Here is a 20,262-nt window from a genome sequence, read left to right as displayed (position 1 = left end):
TGGCGGCGGCGGTGGCGGGGCCGGGCAGCGGCGGCGGCGGTGGCCCGCGGTACAGCCTGCTGGCCGAGATCGGCCGCGGCGCCTACGGCGTGGTGTACGAGGCGGTTTCGGGCCGCAGCGGCGCCCGGCTGGCGGTGAAGCGGATCCGCTGCGACGCTCCCGAGAACGTGGAGCTGGCTCTGGCCGAGTTCTGGGCCCTGACGAGCCTCCGGCGGCAGCACCCCAACGTGGTGCGGTTCGAGGAGTGCGTCCTGCAGCGGCACGGCCTGGGGCAGCGCATGAGCCACGGCAACAAGCGCAGCCAGCTCTACCTGCGCCTCGTCGAGACCTCCCTCAAAGGTACCGGCACCCCTGGGGCACCCCCGGCACGGCCCCAGCGCCCTCTTAGGGCACCTCCCGGGCTGCCCTGCCACGCCCAGGGCCTCCAGGGTCTCTGTCCCTGACACCCGTGTCACCCATTCCTACCCCTGCGCACCTGGATTTGCCACCTCCCCGCTGCCTCAATGACCCCCACACCCATCCTCCTGCCCCACTCCCACGTTACACCCCTCTGACCAGGTGACCGCCGGGATGCCCCATGCAGGACGTCTTGGTGTTGTCTCCCTTCCCCACGGACACCCTTCCACAGTACCCGCACCTCAAGCACTGCTGCTGCCCTTGCTTGCTCCCCATCGCCCTATTGCTCAAATCCCTCGTGGGCATTGTCTGTGCTCAAGAGCACCCAAAGCTCCCCCCAGCTCTCATAATGCCCTTCTCCCCACCTTGACTCACTGCTTTTCCAGAGTAACTGGGGTCTCCCCACTGTGCAGGCATCACCCCTGCAGTCTTAGGGTCCCCTCTGGGGTATCTGCTCTAGGCTTGCTCCCATCACCCATCTTTGTCCTGTCCTGCAGGGCTCCCCACAGGATCCCTCTGCTGCCCTTCTTTGCTGCCACCCACCCTGAACACACCTGGGGAGTCCTTGTCCTGGACCCTGTGCCACCCCCTGTACTCTCCCTTTCCTGTATGCTGCTCCCAGGAAACCATTCCCTAAACCCCACCCATGTCTTGCAGCAATGCCATGGGCTCCCTCCGTGTGCCCTGCAGTCCTGCCCCCAGTCCTGACGGGCCCTGTTGTTATCTCCAGGCTCAGACCCAGCCCCTGGGGGACATCCCTGTGTGCTGGACCCCTGGCCAGCACTGACCTCCTCCTCCCTTACACCTCAAATACTGAGGCTCTGTCTGCTATCCTGACCTGTGCCATAGCTCTCACACATCCCTCGGGAACCTTCACAGCCTGTGCCCCAGTTACACCAAGGGGACATCTCCCCCTCTCTGCCCGATGCGCTGTCCCATCTCTGAGCACCCCAAGGCTGCCCCCTGTTATGGCTCAGGCTCTCACAGCTTTAGGACTGTCCCCATGTTCCCCCATTGCTGTCTCTGTGGGAGCAGCCCTGGAAGCACTAATGCCTGTAGCCTGGGCTGATACCCCCATTTTCCCCTGGGGTCCCTCAGCATCATGGGGCTGTCAGGGGTCACCTTCTCCTGTCACAGCCAATGACTGTGATGGTGACATCTCTAAAATGCTCCCTCCCTCCCTTTGCTCCCTTCGCTGCTTGTCAGATGCAGCTTTGCCAATGTGCCGTGAAGATGTGGAAAAATACTGGAGCCCTGTGCCCCCTGTGCTCATCCCAATCCTTCCTTCCCCAAACTTGTGTGTTGGGATTCCTGTCAGCTCCTTGGGGAGCTCAGTCTCCCTGTGCCCCCCAGTGTAGGCAGCCCCCAGGCCCCCTGCCAGGCACAGAGCTTGTGCAAAGCTCCTGAGATCTGTCCTCTGAGCAAACCTATGGCTCTGGCTGTCCCTGCCTTGCCTGTCCCCTCTGTATCCCTGGTGGGAAGATATGTCCAGACCTGCCTGGCTCTCCCCATGCATCCCAGCTCCTGCTCTTCCTTCACACAACCACCCAAGGGAGGCTCCCTGAGAAGGGCAGTGTCCAAATTCCTGTGCAGCCAGGGCACATAGCTCCCTGGGAGAGGAGCCAACTCTTCCCTTTGGGTGTGTGTCCAGCCGTAGCATGTGTGGGGGGTTCTGCCCCCCTCTGTCATGTTGCACACCCCGAGGAGAGGTGGCTTGGCTTGGGGAAGCTCTTGGGTAGCTGGAGGTGCCCCATCTCCAGGTGGAGAAGGAGACCCATAGATGCCCCATCTCTAGGTGGGGGTTGAGCCTCCTGAATTCCCAGCAATGGGAAGGGCTTTGCCTGCCCTGGTCCTGCTGCAGCCCCTTAGAGGGGAGCCGAGCTGGACTCTGCATCCCCAGCCTGGAGCAGTTTGACTCCCCAAACCAAGCTGGAGCACATTCTCCCTTCCATTTGCCTGGCTGCCCTCGGGGCTGTGTTGTGCCGGGCAGCCTGTGCTTGCTGCTTTCCCAAGCCTTGGGTCTGATAGACATAGATAAATATTTTCAAAGCAAAAGCTGGAGCTGGATGAGCCCCGCAGGTCTCCTGCTCTCCTTCCCTGGCGGCAGCAGCGCTGGAGCTGTGGCGGTGGCCGTGGAGCTGTGCTGCCGTGCCATTCTGCACGACCGGAGCTGGGCTATTTACAGGCCAGCACAGATGCTGTGCCAACGTGCTGGGGCTCAGGGCACAGTGAGGATTAATCCGAGACTTTCTGAATCAGGAGCACAACTGTCGGGATACCAGGCGGGGTTTGGTCTCAGCTATGGCGCGGAGCCTGAACGTTTATCATTTTAACGAGGTGTGGAGTAATTAAATTTAAGGGCAGGATGTGTAAAGGAAGGTGAAAGCTCGGCACTGAGCTGGAGGAGAGGCACATACCCGTGCAATGTGCTCGGAGCCCTGACACAGGAGCACCTCCAGGGCTTGTGCACATCACGTGCCCCTCTTGCTCCTAACCCACAGCAGTGACAGCTGCCTTAAGTGAACAGGTATAAGGTGTGGCTTCCTGCTCCTCCCATGCCATCTGTGGCCACCAGCCTGCTACCAGCACTCAGCCTCACTCGTGGGCTGCCCTGGTGTCACCCATATGTGTTGCCATCATTCCAACCACCCAGAATTCCATGCTGCTAGCTCCCATCTCTCTGCTGCTGCCTCCTTGCACAGAGGGAGTCAGAGGTTATGTGTGGTGGTGGGCACTGGGATGCTGCTTCTGCTCTCATTAGATTTTTATTTTCCCTGTGAAGCTAAGCAAATTAGCATGCTGCTAATGAGCTCCCAGGATGGGGTGGGGGAGGTGTGTGTGTGCTGCTGGAAGGATGGAGTGTGAGTGTGTTCCATCCTGTGTTTGGGCAGGGAGCACATGGGGATGCTGGCTTGGTGATAGAGAACAGGTCCAGCCTGTCATTGGCATCTCCTCAGCTCTTGACTGCTTGTCTTCAGTTTGCTAACATCTCATCTTTAGGGAGCATATTGCCAGCTCTTTATGTTTAAAGCTGTTTGTTTTGAAGGCAGGAAGATGATTTAACAACTAAAACACTTTCAGATTATAGAAAGAAAATGAGGAAATATTACTTTTGGCTTAAGCCTCTACTTGCAACACTCCACCCAAAGTGAAGTGCCTGGTGCTCACAGCTACTGCTGGATCCCCATCATCTTTCCTGCTCTTGCTGAGGTTCAGGGGCTAGGTTTTAAATCAGAGCCTTCCTTATGCTGAAAACAAGCCTTGACTTGTCGGAGCTAACAGTTCCTGGCTGCTGCTGAGCCAGTGTTTGAGCCACTTCCTCTGGGAAGGGGCTGCCAGCAGTGCTGTGTGGATGCTCCCACCTGGCTGTGTGTGAGGGATGTGGGGCTCTGCTGTGCTCCCTGTCATGGTTTGATTCCTGGCAGAGAAGAGCCAGACCCTTCAGCTCCCTGTGTTGGGGCTGTATGGCTGCAGAGGGGAGCAGGAAGGCTGAACCCTGTGTCCTGCTGTGATGTCACTGGGGTTTAACAAATCAGAGTGGTGGCAGCTGTGTGAGCTGGGGCTGTCCTGGCTGTGCCAAGGTCTCTGCTCCCAGGACAAGCAGCCTCTCCTTAAGTTTCCATGCTGTCATGCCAAAAGTGGCTTGCACCAGAGAAGCTGCTTTTCCTGGTCAGCATTTTGGTCTCCAGAGCCAAGCTGTCCTGTGCTGCTCCCAGCTGGCCCTTGGGCTTTCATGCTGAGCCCCCTTCCAGCCAGATGAGACCTCCGAAGTGCACCCTGTACCCTGTGTATCTCCACCCTGTTCTTTCATCCCCCAGATCTAACCTTCAGACCTAACCTCAGCAAAAGATGGCCGAGGATAGGGAGGTGCAGCCAAATCCTTCTGTTGTGCAGATTTCCATTTCCATAACAGTAGCCATGGATACAGACTGTTTGTGCAAATAACCAATATTCCCACCCACACTGATTGCTGACCAGTGCTGGGTGTCCCTGGTAGTCCTTGGCTTTACCTGCTGCTGGAAGTTTTTTGCTTTCCCAGATGCTCTCTAGGGCTTTGCTCGAACAAAACCCAACTTTGTCAAATGGGTGGAGTTATTTCACTGCTTTCAAAAACACTTGAGTTTGGCTGTGGGACTTTTTAACTATGGCAGAGGTGAGTGGTATCCTCCAGCTTCTCTCTTATGGTGCTTGAGGATTAAAAAAATCAGTTTCTAGAGCAAAATGATGCTCTGGTGGTGTGTGCAGGCTCTGCCAATCACCTGGGTGCTCTCTGGAGGAGACTTGGGGTCTGACAGTGGGGTTTGCATTCCTGGCATCAGCTAACAGGATGGGTCTGTTGCCAATGCCCCCTGGGGCATCCTGGCAGCCCTGGGGAGCACCAGTGGCAGACATGGCTCCATTAGCTGATATGATGCTGTTGTGTTCTTCACATGTTTAATTGATGTGCAGGAGAGTCCTTCCCTAGGTAGGAGTTTTATGGAGTAAAGCCTAGATTTAATGGACCAGCCCTGACATGCTCTGAGTTTGAAGAGCTCAGTTTGATGTCTGGTGAAGGAAGAAGCTGTTTGGGGTGTAATACTGGGTAGTATGAGCAGTTATAAGTGTGGCTGAGATTACACTCAGCAAACATTGTTTGTGGCTTGGACCTCTAGTTTCCTCTCATTAAAGACTTGTTGGCACTTAATGAAAGCTGGATGAAGTGGCAGAGTTTTCCCAGCACAAATGCAATCCTTAAATGCACAAATTCCGTCTGGGAAGACCCAGTGGGCCATAGGGCTTGGACACTGGTGTGACCACTCTTGGCAAGACTGTGCTGGCACAGTTTTAAGGGCTGTGATTTACTCCCTGTGTGCAGTTCCAGTAAAGTGTATGGAATGAGCCAGCCTTTGCCTCTTGCAGCAGAGCTCAGATGGGAGAGGAGGCATTCACAGAACTGATTTTTCTCCTGTAGACTCACTGCTAATTGTGCTTTTAGCCTCTGCTGCTTTGGCTGTCAGAGCCTGGGGAGAATGGCCTGGTGGTAGGACTGAAGAAAATATGTTCTCTGTACTTTGCTGGGAGGAGGTCCCTGAGCCGGTTCCCAGCAGTGATTTGGATAAACATGGTGCTGGTGTGTTGTGCTCAACAGGATCCCAAAGCACGTGAAGGCACAGCAGTGCCAGCATCACTGGTGCCTTGCAGTGCAATAGGTCCCAGTCACATTCCCAAAGCCTTTGCTATCCACATAAACCAGACCTGTTGTTCCTCACCCACCCTGGGTCAGTATGGACTTTGTAATGTGTCTGAAAAACCCACTCTTTTATCCCTTTTGGTCAGGTGAGAGGATCCTGGGCTATGCAGAGGAGCCTTGCTACCTGTGGTTCGTCATGGAGTTCTGCGAAGGGGGAGACCTCAACCAGTACGTGCTGTCCCGAAGGCCCGACCCAGCCACCAACAAGAGCTTCATGCTGCAGCTGACCAGTGCCATTGCCTTCCTGCACAAGAACCACATTGTCCACCGGGACCTGAAGCCTGACAACATCCTGATAACTGAGAAATCTGGCACCCCTGTGCTCAAGGTGGCCGACTTCGGGCTGAGCAAGGTCTGCGCTGGCCTGACTGCTCGGGGCAAGGAGGGTGGGCACGAAAACAAAAACGTGAATGTGAACAAGTACTGGCTGTCCTCAGCCTGTGGCTCTGATTTCTACATGGCACCCGAGGTCTGGGAGGGACACTACACTGCCAAGGCTGACATCTTTGCCCTCGGCATCATCATCTGGGCCATGATTGAGAGGATCACTTTCATTGATGCCGAGACCAAGAAGGAGCTGCTGGGGACTTACATCAAGCAGGGGACTGAGATCGTGCCCGTTGGGGAAGCGCTGCTAGAAAACCCAAAGATGGAGCTGCACATCCCTCAGAAACGCAGGACTTCCATGTCTGAGGGGATCAAGCAGCTCTTGAAAGACATGTTGGCTGCTAACCCGCAGGATCGACCTGATGCCTTTGAGCTTGAAACCAGAATGGACCAGGTTACATGTGCTGCTTAAATTCAGGGCAGGGCACTGCTGTGCTTTGCAGCTGGGTAAGTGATTCGCACTTTTTGTCTTATTTCTGTTGGCTGTACTGGCCCAATAGTGCACTTTGTAGTGACACAAAGGAGTCTTTTATGTTTCTAGAGCTATTTCTATAGTGACTCATCAGAGCACTGCTTCTGAGATTGTTTTCATCTATTCTACTGCAAAAATAAAGCAGAGGTGAGAAATAGAATTAGCAGCTGCACATCCTGTCACCGCCCGAGGGCCCAGTGGAGCTGGAAGGGCTGGGCAGGAGCCCTGCTCCTCAGAGGTCCTGGCTAGTGGCTGAGACAGGCTGGGGCACAGCAGAGAGAGACCTGCAAGCACTTGCTATAAGCTTTAGGGACATCTGTCTCTCTCAGGAGCAGGGAGGGATCTGCCAGGTCTGCCTCTCCTGCTGTGTGATATAATTTCCACGGTCTGTGCTGGGAGCAGCTCCCTGTCTAGCACCATCCCTCTCCCCTGTGACACTTGGAAAGGACACCTCAGGGCTCAGCTGGCTTAGTGAGCAGGCACCAAGTGGCACATCTGTCTTGGCACAAAACTCTTTGCTTTCACCTACAAGGCACGTGGGTCCATCTTGTGGCTCTGTTTCATTTCCCTATTAAAGGCAGGACTTCCCTTTGGTGTGAATGTCAGTGGCCCAAATCCAGGAGATGCTTTGGTCTCCAGCATCTGTGTTTGTAGACCTGTGTCTACTCAGGAAGGAAGCTTAAAAACAGCTCTGCTCAGACTGAGCTCAGCTCTGTCCAAGCAGAGTCCCCTCTCTTCTCTCCCCCTGCTAAACAGTCTCAAGCTCTGAGGTCCTGATCCTGAGGCCTGGGTGGTCACACATGGTCTGGAAGGACCCCCAGGGTGTGGGGTAGCTGGTGGTGTCACTAACCAGTGACACGGAAGGACTGGGAGGTGTTGCCTACACAGCAAAGCTGTCTGTAAACAGGAGCTGTTACTAGGGGTTCTCCCAGTCAAACATTTCAATGAAACTGAAGATTACCAGGGGTGAGGCTGACGTCTTTCCAGCCCACATCCTTTCTCAGCCTCCTGCAGAGCTGCCTGCCCATCACTGGTCCCAGGAGATCTCTGACAGCCTGCCTGTGTCAGGTGGTGGCATCACAGCTTGGGCCCCAGCCCTCACCTCGCCCTGAAACCACACAGAGCCAGCTGGACTGGAGCTGACCATGGATGTAAGAGGGCAGAGAGGGAGGAAACCATTTCCCTGGCCACCTGATGGCTGTGTGCCTGGCCAACTCTGAGAGCAAGCCCCCAGCAGCAGGTGGTGGGGAAGGTGGTGGCATTTCGGCTGGTTTTGCTAAAACCCCTCATTGCTGCCACCTGAGGGTTCCTGAGCTTATGGAAAAGGATGTGGTGCCTGACTCCCCCTCTCTCTGTGTGCCCAGGTACACTCTGTGCTGTACGTAGAAAAATAGGGATATGGAAATGAAAAGAGCTATTGGGTTGGTCTTGTTCTTCTCTGTTGGTTTGTCCAAACTGGTCCACAGACCATCCCCTCTGCACTCTTCCAGGCACAAAATATTTAACACCCATCTCAAGTGTGAATAGCTGATTCGAGCACTGCTGCCTGGGGCTGGATACTGGTCCCAGTGCAAGTGTGGGCTGGGATTAGGGTGGGGGTGTGAATCTGCGGAAATATGAGCCCTTAAGATGGGTGTGCTCCAGCCCCGGGGAAGAGCAGACACCCGGCCTTGTGCCCCGGGGCGAGGTGCAGGGCTGGTGGGGATGTGGGAGCAGCTCTGCCGCACGTGGAGGGTCAGGCCGGGCTCTGCCATCTGCGCTGGCTCTGTGCTGACACGATGCTGCTGCGTTATGCAACCAGCCCCTGCCCTCGGGGGAAAATTCATCCTGCGCAGATCTGCGGAATAGTACATGAAGGGATAACAAACACCGAGGGGACAGTCCTACCCCACGGCTGTTTGCTCAAACCCAGCTGCCTCCTGCAGCCCCCCCCACCCCACTCCATCCGTGAGTCTGCACCGATCGCTCCATCGTGACACAGCTGCAGTAGCCAGGGATGCTCTTACATAACCCAACCTGCCACATGGAGCGTGATCGCTTGGCCCAGATAGAGCCCAGCGCCAGCCATATGTTCCCTGCAAACCCAGAGTATTCCTCTGCCTCACTCGTGGGACAGCCAGAATATTTGGTGGGTTTTGCGGTGTAGTTGTGCATTCACATCAGCCTTCTTCTGGATGCTATTAAATGCAAATCTTAAATTGGAAACCTGCTTGAGAAGCTTAAAATGGGATTTAGAGCAAGGCCTGAATTCTGCTCTCAGGTAATTTTAGTTGACCGAGAAACTCATGTAACCTCTTCCAACTTATTTGTGGCACTGGTGTGTAGCTTTGCTATGCTGGGTCATGCAGCGGATTCTTCCCCAGGACAGTTCAGACCTGCTCAGCCTTGGGTTCATGTCATAACCTGGAAAACTGTAACCCTCCCTGACCCAGGGAATCGGATTTTTGCTTATTCTTTGCTATGCCACTGACCTCTTCAGATTTCGCTTCATGTCTCAGCAGCTTCGCCTTTAGTTCTGCCACGGATGCTGCACGCACCTGACAGCTTCATGCTCTGTTACTCTCCCAAAATGCAGATAGGAAATGTCAGTTCTCAGACAGGAAAGTGTTTTTGGCTTGGTTTATGCAGGACACTGAGGTGGAGATGACTCATTATCTCCTTGTGCTTCCCACTGTTGGTGGCCCTGGGGCAATAGTTCTAGCAGAGGTAGGCAGCATTTCCCTGGGAAAAACGAAGGTATTCTCTTTTTAATTTGAACGCTGCTTCCCTACCTTCTCCAAATGTTTACATAAAGCCAAGTTTATCTACAACTCCCTAGAGTTGTTGGCAAAAACTGCCTTTTGGGCAAAGAGGACAAAAGCCTTTCTAGTACAATTAGGGAGTGGCTGGGTTGTGCTGGGTATTTGCTGATGGGTCTCTTTGACTGTGTGATAGCCCAGCACTAACTGCACTGCACACTGGGGAGTATTTCACCCCTCCTTCCCAGTACTGGAAAGCTAGGACAACTCTCCTTTCCTGCAGTGTGAACATCTTTCTTTCTATGTCACCTTTGTAGTTGCCTTCCAGATTCCCTGGGGCTTGTGAGGGGCCTCCCTGAGATGCTGCTCCAGTGGGATCCTCTGATGGGGTGGGTTTGTGCAACCCCTTAGACAAGTTGCAGAGGCACAAGGGTACAGTGGCAGTTTCACCTTTTGCTGCTTACTGCAGTGACACAGGGGCCTTGGCCACAGAAACACAAGGGGGGTGAGTACAGCATCACCCACCACTGACAATTATGTGTTTAAGAAACTTTGTAGTTTTGATTCACACAGGACATCAAACCACAATGGTTGTGATCAGTGTAGAAGGCAGCTTGTTCTGGTAGATTGTATTCAATGATATTTTCACTGTGCATAAAACAGTTGGTCTGATTTTGGGTGGATGCTAAGATGAATGGCAAGAATCTGTGCAGGCTGCAGCATCTCAGGGGCTGTCATGAGCAGGAAGGTGTTCAATAGCTGTGGCCAGCCTGGTTCTCTCCAGCACTCCTCTGTCACTGGGTTTGATTATTCCAGTTTCAGCTGAAAGTGGCTGTTTGCATTTGCATTGTTCTGCTCTTTGCATTTCCAACGTGCACCAGGAACTGATGCTGAGCAAGCTCATCTGCTCACCCTGCATGATGGTGTCTGTCCTGGCCAGAGCTCTCTGGTGCTGTGCCCAGCCACTCCCAGCACTGCTGATAAACTGCTGCCCTGTGGAATTTTGGAGCTGGAGGACAGACAGGGATCAGGGACGCAGCAGCAGCTCTGAGAGCTGTCAGTGAACATGGGCTGCTGCATCATGTTAGATCTTGTCTGTTAGTATCACTCAGCTCAAGTTTTACTCACTGGCCAGTTAAAGGACAGCAATTTCATTCCTAAAACAATGTTGGTTTTGACTTTGGACTGTTTTTTGTGTAGTTTGTGGATCTTGGCATGGACAAAAGCCACAGGACAGTAAAAGCAGTGTCAGTTCCTCTTCTCAGCCGTAACAGTGAATGCAGCATCACAGGGGCCACCCCACAGAGTGGTGATACCCTTCTGGGCAGTGTTGATTCTACCTGGGGTGAAATGAGGCCCTGAGGGTGACCTGGACCATGTCACTTCTGGCCAATTGTGTTAGTGTTTGCTCACTGTCACCCCTGCTTTGCCTTCTGGGGGAGGTCACTGCGGTTGGATTTAAGGATTCACCCAAGGAATGCATCACAAGTATAGGTACAGAGCACGAGGAAAGGCTCAGGAGATAAATCAGGCACTCAGCCCCCTTCCCTCGCACTCTGTGTTCCCACACAGGGGCAGATGACGTGGTTAACACGAGGAGGTGATGGGTTATCTCTCCCTCCTCTGCACTGAGTCCTCTCTGCCCTGCAGACCCCTCTGTGTGACCCCCACATTGGTGTCATCTTGCGTGCTGGGTGAGGGCTCCACGGGCTGCTGGTTCACATCCTGCTGATGCCGAATGAATGTTCGAGCTGATTAAAACTATAAGTGGCATCAGTGGAGGGATTAAAAGCTCCTGAACAAGCCCCTGCAACAATGTGCGTCAGTGGGGTGAGCTCTCCTGTCTCAGAGCAGTGAGCTCAGGGCTGCTCAAGCAAGCGCCTTCCCTGAAAATGCTCCTACTCCAGGGAAGCACAAACAGAAACACTGCCCTACTTGCTAATGAAGCTGCACAATAGGAGAAATCTTCCAGGAGAATCCCTCTGTGTTTGCCCTGACCCAATGTCTGTGTGCCTCTTGCCTCCTCAAACAGAAAGGCTTTATTCCAATGGCAGCCTGCAAAAGTGGCATCCCTTGGTTAACCTCTCCTGAAAAGGAGTGTGGCCCAGGACCCTGCCTTCTGCTCTGAGCAGCCTCGTCCTTTAGAAATGTGTTCCTCAGGCAGGGATTTCTTTAATGAGATTTCCTAGGACTAAGGGATTGGAGTAATTTGCTGGGCAGATGCATTTTTTCTGCAGCAGGTCTTTCCCACTGCTCCCTTGGTGTCTCTACAGAGCCCCTCGCCCATCCCTGGTGGAGTGGGACCTGCCCCTGCTGAATGGGGGAACTAAATCCACCCCCCACATTTTTTTTTCCATGTCACTGTCTGAGTTTAGAGCTCATAGACCACCCCTGCTGCTTCCCACCACAGCTGCTGCCCTTGGCTCTGCTGGTGCCTCCTTGAGTTTGGGACATCCTGAAGGATGTATTTTCAGTACAGAAGTGACATCACGTGTACATGTGCTGTTCTTCTGCTGTCCACAGGGAATCTTCTGGGTTGCACACAAATTGTGTGGAAAACACTGGTAGCTTATGTGCAGAGTTGAGCATTCCCATGTCCCTGAGCTTGGAGGATGGGCGGGTGTCAGGGCTGTGGATGAATGGGTGCAGCACCCTTGCTGCTACAGGGACCATGGAGGTTGTTGTGTGTTGAGACTTTGGCCTAAGCAGGGATTGATGCAGCAAATACCTGTCTGTTCTAAAATCCCTGGCACTGAGCATCCTTGTGGGCTGAGCTGTGAACCTATCCTGCTCTGCTTCCAGTTGCACCAACCTGGATTTTACCCACCTTTTGCAGAGCTGCTCGCGGTGTCTGAGCTGCTGCTGATGCAGGGGATGAGCAGTGCAGGGCAGCTCCAGGGTTGCAGCTTGTTCCACCTTTCCTGATAGAGAACAGGGAGCCGTCACTCACAGACACATCACATGGACTCTCAAGGCCAGGCTCTGCCGTGGGAACACTTGTCCTTGTTCCAGCAGGACTGTCACTGCGGGGAGCTGTGTGGGATGGGGCTGTGTTGTGGGGAGGTGCTCAGCCCCAGCCAGCCTGTCCCAGCTCAGCTCCCGCCTGGGGCAGCTGCATACATGCTGTCCTTGGCAATGTGCTCTATGCACTGCTGTCTGAGTCCCTCTGGGGAAAAAACTGACTCTAAACTGAGCCCAGTTCCTATCTGGATCGATAGCAAAAGCACTGGGCAGTAGAGAGATGTGGCAGCACTCGTTTTGGACTAACTGGGATCAGTGGGCAGGTGGCAGGAGTGGTGTCCTACACCCCTTCCATCCAGCAGCCAATGCCTGGAGTCATAATGTAGTAACTGGGGCAAACCACTGACAAACCTGACCTCTTTCTCCTCTCTTGTTTTCTCTTGCAGATTTATTTACCAGGGACCCATAATCTCCATTATTTACGTGCAACAAGGATGTCAAAGATAAGGGAAGATGATGATACAGAAGATCCCTGGTCTGCAGGATCTCTGGCAATGTGAAATCTTTGGGTGTTACTTTTTTGTGTTGGGAAGGGGTGTTGTGGGGGTGTGGGAGGGGGCTGGAGGAGCCTGTGGAAGAACACAAGCTGGCAGCTGTCACATTCATGAGACTTTGAAACAAGATCCAGAGAGCAGAGCTGCCCGTGCCCAGCCCTCCCCATGTCTCCTGTGCTGCCGTTTGATTTAGTAGATGTTTCTAGGGATGTGGTTCCATAAGGAAGTGGGAATCAGCAGCCTGATGGTGAGGTGTGCTGCCAGGCACCAGCTCCGAGTCCAGCTGGGCACAGTTTTGGGTTCAAAGCTTTTGATTTTGCCTAGGGAAAATGGGAGCTGAGTGCTGGCTAGGTTTGCCTCGGGAGTGCAGTGCTTTAGGAAAAACGAGTCTCTTGGACCACATGTTGCAAGCAGCTAAATAACCTCATAGCCAGGCAGCCCCTGAGTAGGTGGTGCTGCCCAGGCTATGAGCAGCTGACATTAGGATAGAGTAGGATAAACAAGCTGGAAAGCCATTTGGCAAAGCAGGTCTTCCCAAGCTGGATTTCACTATCATCTTTGTTACTGTTTTTCTATACAGAGGGAACTGGGGAGCTGCTGAGTACATTTTCAGGTTGACATCATCTGAGTACAAGAGAAACAGAAAGCAGTCCACTTCTCTGATCCATTTAATGCCAAACTTCAGTCGATAGGAACAATGCTGGGGAGAGAAGGAGGTTTGGCCTTAATGGCTCATGGGCTGGATTCTATCCTCCCACAGGACACTTTTCCCTGCTAGCTAATGATCTCCAGGAAGCAAAAGGCAATGCTGCTGTTCAGGGTGGGTTACAGTACAGCACAGCTCAGGTCAGGAGATTGGAACCTCAGGCTGAGCAGTTTATACTCTATTTCCTTGCCTGTATTTGAAGCAAAACTCCTATTCTGGGGCTGCCCTGTGTTGATGATCTTTAGACTTTGCTCACTGTAAATGCAATGTAAAGCACCACCTCTTCTCCACCCTGCAGCTTCTGAACCACCTAAGATGTTTCTTAGCAGGTGAAATCACCCAGCAGTGGTTTGGGAAGTGGGCTGGTCTGACCCAGCATCACTCCTGAGCTGCTGGGGTGCTCAGTCTGGAGCTGGCCATGGCCATGGGCAGGAGAGGGTCCCCCTGGCCCCCTCATCCCTGGCTGTGGGAACTGGTCCTTGCCTGCACTTTCCTCTGCCATCACTGGAAGGTTCCTAACTGGCAGCACCTCCATGTATCTCCTCAGTGTACTTTGCTGACCTCACAGGAAGGAACGGAAATCGAGGAAATTCAGGTGGGCTAAGGCAGAGCAGGGAAAGGATGGAGGGGCTTCTTTCTTCTCTTCCGTCTTTTCCAGGACATAAAGCTAAAGCTGTGGCTGCAGGAAGGCCTGGTCCCTCTTAGGAGGACTAGAAGTCTCCAGACTGGCTGGCTGTGACTTGTGAAGGTTTGGACAGCACAAATGCAGCACCAAGCCCTTGTTCTCACACTGCTCTAGTGTTTGTCCCTAGGGATGCTTCTGTGTACTGCAGCTGGGTGGGATTCCTGCAGCTTCCTGTGCTGCATCCCACGGGAAGGGGAGAGTGAACCCTTTATCTCACAAGTGCAGTGTTAGTGCCCTGATCACTGGACCATCCTTCCTCCACCTGGCAGAGCCTTTGCTCCTGACTGTTACAGCTGTTCTAACTGAACCCTGGCCTGAACAGGTGCAGTAAGAGGGCTTTGTCCTCCAAGCCTTGGCTTTCCCTGCTGGAATGGCATCTCAGCAGGCATAACTTTGCAGCTGAAGGGAGCTTCCTAGCAGGAGGAATACCAAGTCTGAAAGGCAGGAGGTGAAGCTGGAAGGCAGTGAGTGAGTTGCCTTGTTCCTCTCAGGACAGGAGTGAGTCCAGCAGGCCCTGGGAGGGCCAGCCCTCTTGGTCCACTGCTGTTTCAGGCCATCTTCAAACCACACGTCTCCACCTCAGCTTTTGCATTGCAGATGTGTTTTTCAACAGCTTGATGTTAGTGAGCTAGACCGTAGTGCCTTACTTAGGATTTAGCAAACACTTCCAAGGAGGAGTCCTAGGGCTGCTAGCCTTTGGCCAATGTGGATGTTTCCCTGATTAGTTTGTCCTTTTAAGAGCATTTCTCTCTGATATTGCTGCTGTGTTCAACTCCCCAGACTATACAGGAACCTGCTTTGTGTTTACAGCTCCCCACATCTCTCCTCCAGTTACCTTGGCCCAGACCAGCACTCCCTCTAGAACAATGTGGGAACGGGGAACAGCTCAAACCTGCATATGCTGTGGGATGGAGAATGTTCAGCCTTCTCTTCCCAGGTGGGTCTATCCGGCCTCACCTGCCCAGCTCCTGCAGGCCACTCTGCTGTGGATGTTTGGCACTAGGATGTGTCACTGGGAAAATCCAAACTTAAGAAAGCAACACAGAGTCTGTGGCCCTTTTCCCAGCCCAGGGCCAGGCTGTCTCTGTCTCTTCCTGGCTGCAGTGAAGCTGAGCATGCAGGTGCTGGGGGTAGCTGGTTGGTGTGGGGGGAGCCAAGCCCCCCTTGCAGAACTCTCCAGGCTCGTGCGGCCCCAGATGGTGCCCACGCCAGGGGAGTGATTGTATGAAACTGTTTACTTCTGATTTTGCTGTTTACAAAAGGGATGTGGGGTGGGTGGGGGGAACAAGCCAAGCCTCAGGAGGATTGAGAAATGTGTTATCTGCACCAGCCTGCAGCAAGGCTGACAACACTGGCATCATGCAGGTGTCATGGGGATCTCCCAGCCAGCTTTTGGTCCATGGGGAGGAAAGCAGAGGTGGCTCTAGTCTAGAGGGGTTAGATTAGCTCCCCTATATCCCCTTACTGCTGTGTTTGAGGTTCAGCAGTGCTAGTGACAGATAAGAGTTACCCCTGTGGTCTTCCTTTACTCCTCAGGACCCAGCTCCTTCACATATCACGGGCTCCCAGAGCCTTTCTGGAGCAATAAGATGTAAAACAAGCATTACCATCGTTGTGGAAATCCTCCGTTGTGTGCGGTGTCTGTCTCCTCCGTATGCAGTACGAGTCTGGGTTTAAGCCTGCCAAGTGTCACGGGGCAGCTGCTTCAGGGCACAAGCTGGGATTCGTTTCCCTGGGCTTTCTGCAGGTCAGGAGAACAGGGAAACACGCTGCTGCTTTCCTTCCTTACCCAGGCCTGTGCTGCTCAAGCCTCACACTACAGCTGCCCAGGGCAAGGGTGCTCCTGGTCCCTTTTTTGGCAGTGCTGGCATGGGATGGGTGTGCGGAGCTCAGCGCTGTGCTCTGCTCCTCACAGCCCCCAGCCCATCAGCCAGGGCAGCACTGGGAAAGCAGAGTCCCCATTTCCTTGGCACCAAGATTCAGCCAATGCTTGTGCCACTGGTGTGGGAAGAGTTGTGCCAGTGGCTCCTGTGCTCCTCAGCTGGTTACAGGCACATCCCAGCGTGTGGGCCCTTCATGTCCAGAAGCATTTCACACTTCAGGGCAGGGTGTCTGGGGTGGTGGGTGTAGCTAGAAGGGAAGTGCAGGGAGCTGCTCTCTTCCAGCTGTGATCTGCCAGATCATTTCTCTGCAGCCTGCCCAAATGCTTTTAGTCCTGAGGGTGTGTCTAGGCTGCTGAAAGAGCTCACGGGGGCCACACAGGAGTGCCTGGTGTCCCCATCCTGGCGCCTGCTCCCTTCACAGCAGCTGCCCAACCCAGCATGAGCCTTCAGCTCACTCACCCAGCAGGAAACAGCAGCTTTGCAGGGTGAGCTGCTTCACTACCACACCACCGGGGGTGCTGGGTGAGCCCCAGGACAGGGGCACTCTGCCCCAGCCCTGCTGAGGGCTCCCCCCACTCCTCACAGCTCCTGTGATGAGCTAGCAAGAGCAGAAGGCTTAAACCCAGACTCTAAACTAAAGATAATATTAGTAAATTAATCTGTATTTTTCTTTTTTTTTTTCTTTTTTGCACAGAAGCTGGTAATCTAGGACCTATGTGTGAACAACTTTATATAAATATTTTTTGTACTTGATTTACTTGGGTTGGTATGAAACATTCTATTTAAGTTCTTTGAACACTGTGGATCCCCTGATGTGTATGAATGGCAGAGGCTTTGTAAATTAAGGGACGTTTGTGTGAATAAAGCTATTTGATGGGGTTGAAAAGCCACACACAACTTGAAACGTGAGCTCTGTGTGTGTTTGTCCTTGGCTATGCTGGCAGCAGTGGGCAGACCAAGGCCCTAAAGCAGCTCTGTCTCCATCCTGGAGGGCAGGTCCAGCTAAGCCTGAGCTAGAACTGAGCTAGCTGCACTGACCTCGGGGCTTAGGGCACTAAACAAAGGCACCGTGGCCAGTGCCAACCAGAACGTGGCTCCTGGCATGTGGCACTTGTGGCCTTTTATCCTTGCCCTGGATTAGGATTAGCCCCGTTCTTGATGCAGACACCAAGTAGGACACTGTCATTAGCAGGACAGGCAAGCTCGGCCTCTGCCTGCACAGAAGCACCTCCCCATCCTGCCTATTCCCCCGGTCCTGCCCCTTCCTCCCCATCTGGCCACATCCCTGGCAAGCCCACGGTTTGGGAGAAAGGACGAAAGCCCCACACCCAGCTGGCTGCGCACTCGTGGTGGCTGCAAACCCCACAAGGAAAAGCCCAGCAGAACTGCTACTTTAGTAGCCACACTTTCTCCCTTTGCACAGATCCTCTGCCCCAAATCCCAGATGCCCAAGCTGGTCACAGCAGCTGGGACTCTCCAGTGCCACAACTGCCATCCACGATGGGAAAAGCACTACGAGGCTGAGCCGCATCCTGCAGCCACGAGAAGTTTTCCTGTGGGTGATGTCCACAGGTCTCCAGCAGCCTGGGGCCAGCCCGGGCCGGCGTGGGCCACGGGCTGTCCCGGCAGCCGGGGCCGCGCTCCGCCGCTCGCCAGCCCTTGCGTAACGGCCCCGCAGCCTCGCACGACCCGCGGCAGCCGCCGCGCCCGCGCTGGGACGTGCTGGGCAGCCGGCCCTCCCCTCCCGCTCCCCCTGCGGCAGCCCCAGCGCCGCCGGCCCCGCGGCCGTGGGCTCCCCCCGCACGGCCGTCAGCATTGTGCTCCGTAATCGCTGCCGACAGGCACCTATAATGGATGTTTTCAGCCCAGTGGGGCCGCAGGGAGGCTGGTCGACCACAGCCGGAGCGATGCCGAGGGGCCAGAGCAGCCCCGCTCACCGGCTGGCAAGGGGGGGACCCAAGCTGTGTTTCCTCCCCCTTCCTGATGGGTTATCTCGGTATTGACTGCACAGCACCCACTGTGAGGGGCAGTCCGGGGTGCTCAAACATCCCCCCCAGTCCTGCCCGGAGCATCCTGCCTGCAGGCAGGGAAGGGGCTGCACTGGCTCCAGTCACACTGGCCCCCTGTGCAGGACAAGCCCCGAGGCTGTCCCTGTCCTGGTGACAAGCGCAGCTGCAGAGACCTGCTGTGCTACACTGCTGTCCCCCACCAAATGCAGTCACCGCAACATCTCTGTCACAAATGCTGCGGCACCTCCAAGAACGCTTCTGCTCTTGTGACTTGCCCCTGGTTTAAGCTACACCAGTGACAAGGATCATGTGGACTCCAGGCTCATGGCATCTCGCTCTCCTCTGTGAGCTGGCCCCCAGCTCAGCCCTTGCAAATGGGGTGAAATAGAACCCCAGCAGAAGCTTGGGTTTGGAGCCCAGCTCACTTCTCACGTGTGCTGCAGGTGAGGAGCCGGTAAGGGCAGGTGACCGTACGGCACAGCCGAAAAGCACCATTAATGAGAGACGTTGATGTCAATCACCAGGAGAGATGTTTCACTCTGGATTTGCTCTCTGGAGACCTGCTATTTCGCATGCAAAGAGGTTTGCTGAACTCCACAAAGGCGCTTCAAGCACTTGACAGCTGACAGAATACCCTAGCAGCCACCGCCTGCCCTGAGCTCCTTGGGGACCAGGAGTGGGGCACGTGCTGGGGCAGAACTGCACGTGGTGAAGGCGATGGGCTCGCAGCAGGGCCAGGGTGGGAAAGGCAAGGACAGCCCTCGCAGCCACCATGGCCATGAGGCCAGTCACAGTCCTGAGTGCCGGCACCAACCTCACCTGGAGGGATTAAACCTCAGAGCAGGGCTGAGGTGCTGCAGCCATGGCTTTGCTCTCCCTCTCTCTGCTTGCAAACAGAAACATTTTCAAGGCCCTCCTCTCCACAGAGGCTGCATTTTACAGCTAAAGCACTAAGTCATTCATCACAAAACATAAGTCCGTATTTCTTTTAAGATCTCTTGAGCTCCTCAAGCAGCAGCCACTTCAGCAGCCCTCGCTGGGCCAGAGAGACACCAGCTGCTGCTTGAGCTGGTGGGAGGAGGGCAAGGTCCATTTCATCGGCACAGGACATTCATTTGCCTCATCCCCACATTGATGAATTGCTCCACTTGCCTGTGTCAGGCTCCAGCACAGCAGAGGATGAACAGCTAAAGCTGCACTAAGCCCACACACTCCATTGAGCAGGGAGATGACTCAGACAAGGCTCTCAGTGCGGGTGGAGGTGACAATGAACACAAGGGACAAAAGCCAAGCGAGCAGGGACTCTGCTCTCCCCACTGACCCACTGTGAGGTAGAAGCCTGGACACTCCTCACCTTCTGTTCCCCTGTTCAATGGCAGGACAGTCATGGGGGTCCTCAGACAGCCCAGCCCCAGTGCTCTACCATGCGGCACACAAGGCCCTGGATGGCACCAAGCTTAAATACCTTTCATCCCATTGCACACAATATCCCAGCAGCTCACACAGGAGCAGTGCAGCCCCCAGTGTGTGTGGAATGGCCATGGCCCCTCACTCCCCCTTCTGCAGAACCCAGGCAGCCCTGCCCAGGGGACCCAGCGGATGAAGCAGGGGGAGCAGCATCGCCCAAACCACCTCCTGATTCCACACAAGGCTTCAGAAAATGTAATTTTTGCCTGCAATCTGTCTCAAATGCATTGTGCAGTCTGCTCGCCCCACGCACACCCCACCTGCCTCTCCCTGTAAGTAGGGACTGCACGTGGCAGCAGCAGCAGCTTCACCCAGAGCCACTTCGGGTCAGTCTCAGTTCCGTGAACAAAAGCTGCTTCCCCAGCTCGTTTCCTGACAGAGCTGATGGCCTGTGCCCCTCTGGGGACCCAGCACTTGCTGGGAGGCAGCAAGGGAGGAAATTAAGAACTATTTCCTCTGCCAGAGACAAGATCTCTAAACAAGCTTCTCAGCCAAGAACTTTAATTTTTTTATTTTATTTTACAGGTTTTGCAAGGGAATCTTCTCCAGAATTGCATCCGCCTCCAACCCCACTTAGAGCTGCCAAAGCCTGCACTTCCCCCAGGACCAGCCTGCAAGCAGCAGAGATGGATGGGATGACACTGACATGACTTCACTCTTCTGTCCTGCTGCCGGAGCTGGGGGCTGTCAGGACCCCCCGAGGACCCCCCTGCTCTGGCCCTGTGCTGCAGCCCCACCAGCCCCCCTGGATCAACCCCCTAGACCACAGCCATG

The 20,262-nt window shown here is 54.5% G+C and overlaps 1 protein-coding gene across 1 annotated transcript; it reads left to right on the top strand.

Moving 5' to 3' along the window:
* Positions 1-2: 2 nt before the first annotated feature.
* Positions 3-16,916, top strand: STK35 (serine/threonine kinase 35; the record flags this gene model as incomplete). The annotated part of the gene is made up of 3 exons (XM_042051259.1): positions 3-339; positions 5,713-6,460; positions 12,631-16,916. Coding segments are annotated over 2 exons (1,050 nt in total), but the record flags the coding sequence as incomplete, so codon positions are not given.
* Positions 16,917-20,262: the final 3,346 nt, after the last annotated feature.

Source organism: Corvus kubaryi, unplaced genomic scaffold (assembly GCF_017639235.1).
Source record: "Corvus kubaryi isolate FWS band 111438036 unplaced genomic scaffold, C.kubaryi_AGA036_p1.0 134, whole genome shotgun sequence".
Lineage (NCBI taxonomy): Eukaryota > Metazoa > Chordata > Aves > Passeriformes > Corvidae > Corvus > Corvus kubaryi.
This window is presented reverse-complemented; position numbering and strand designations above follow the sequence as displayed.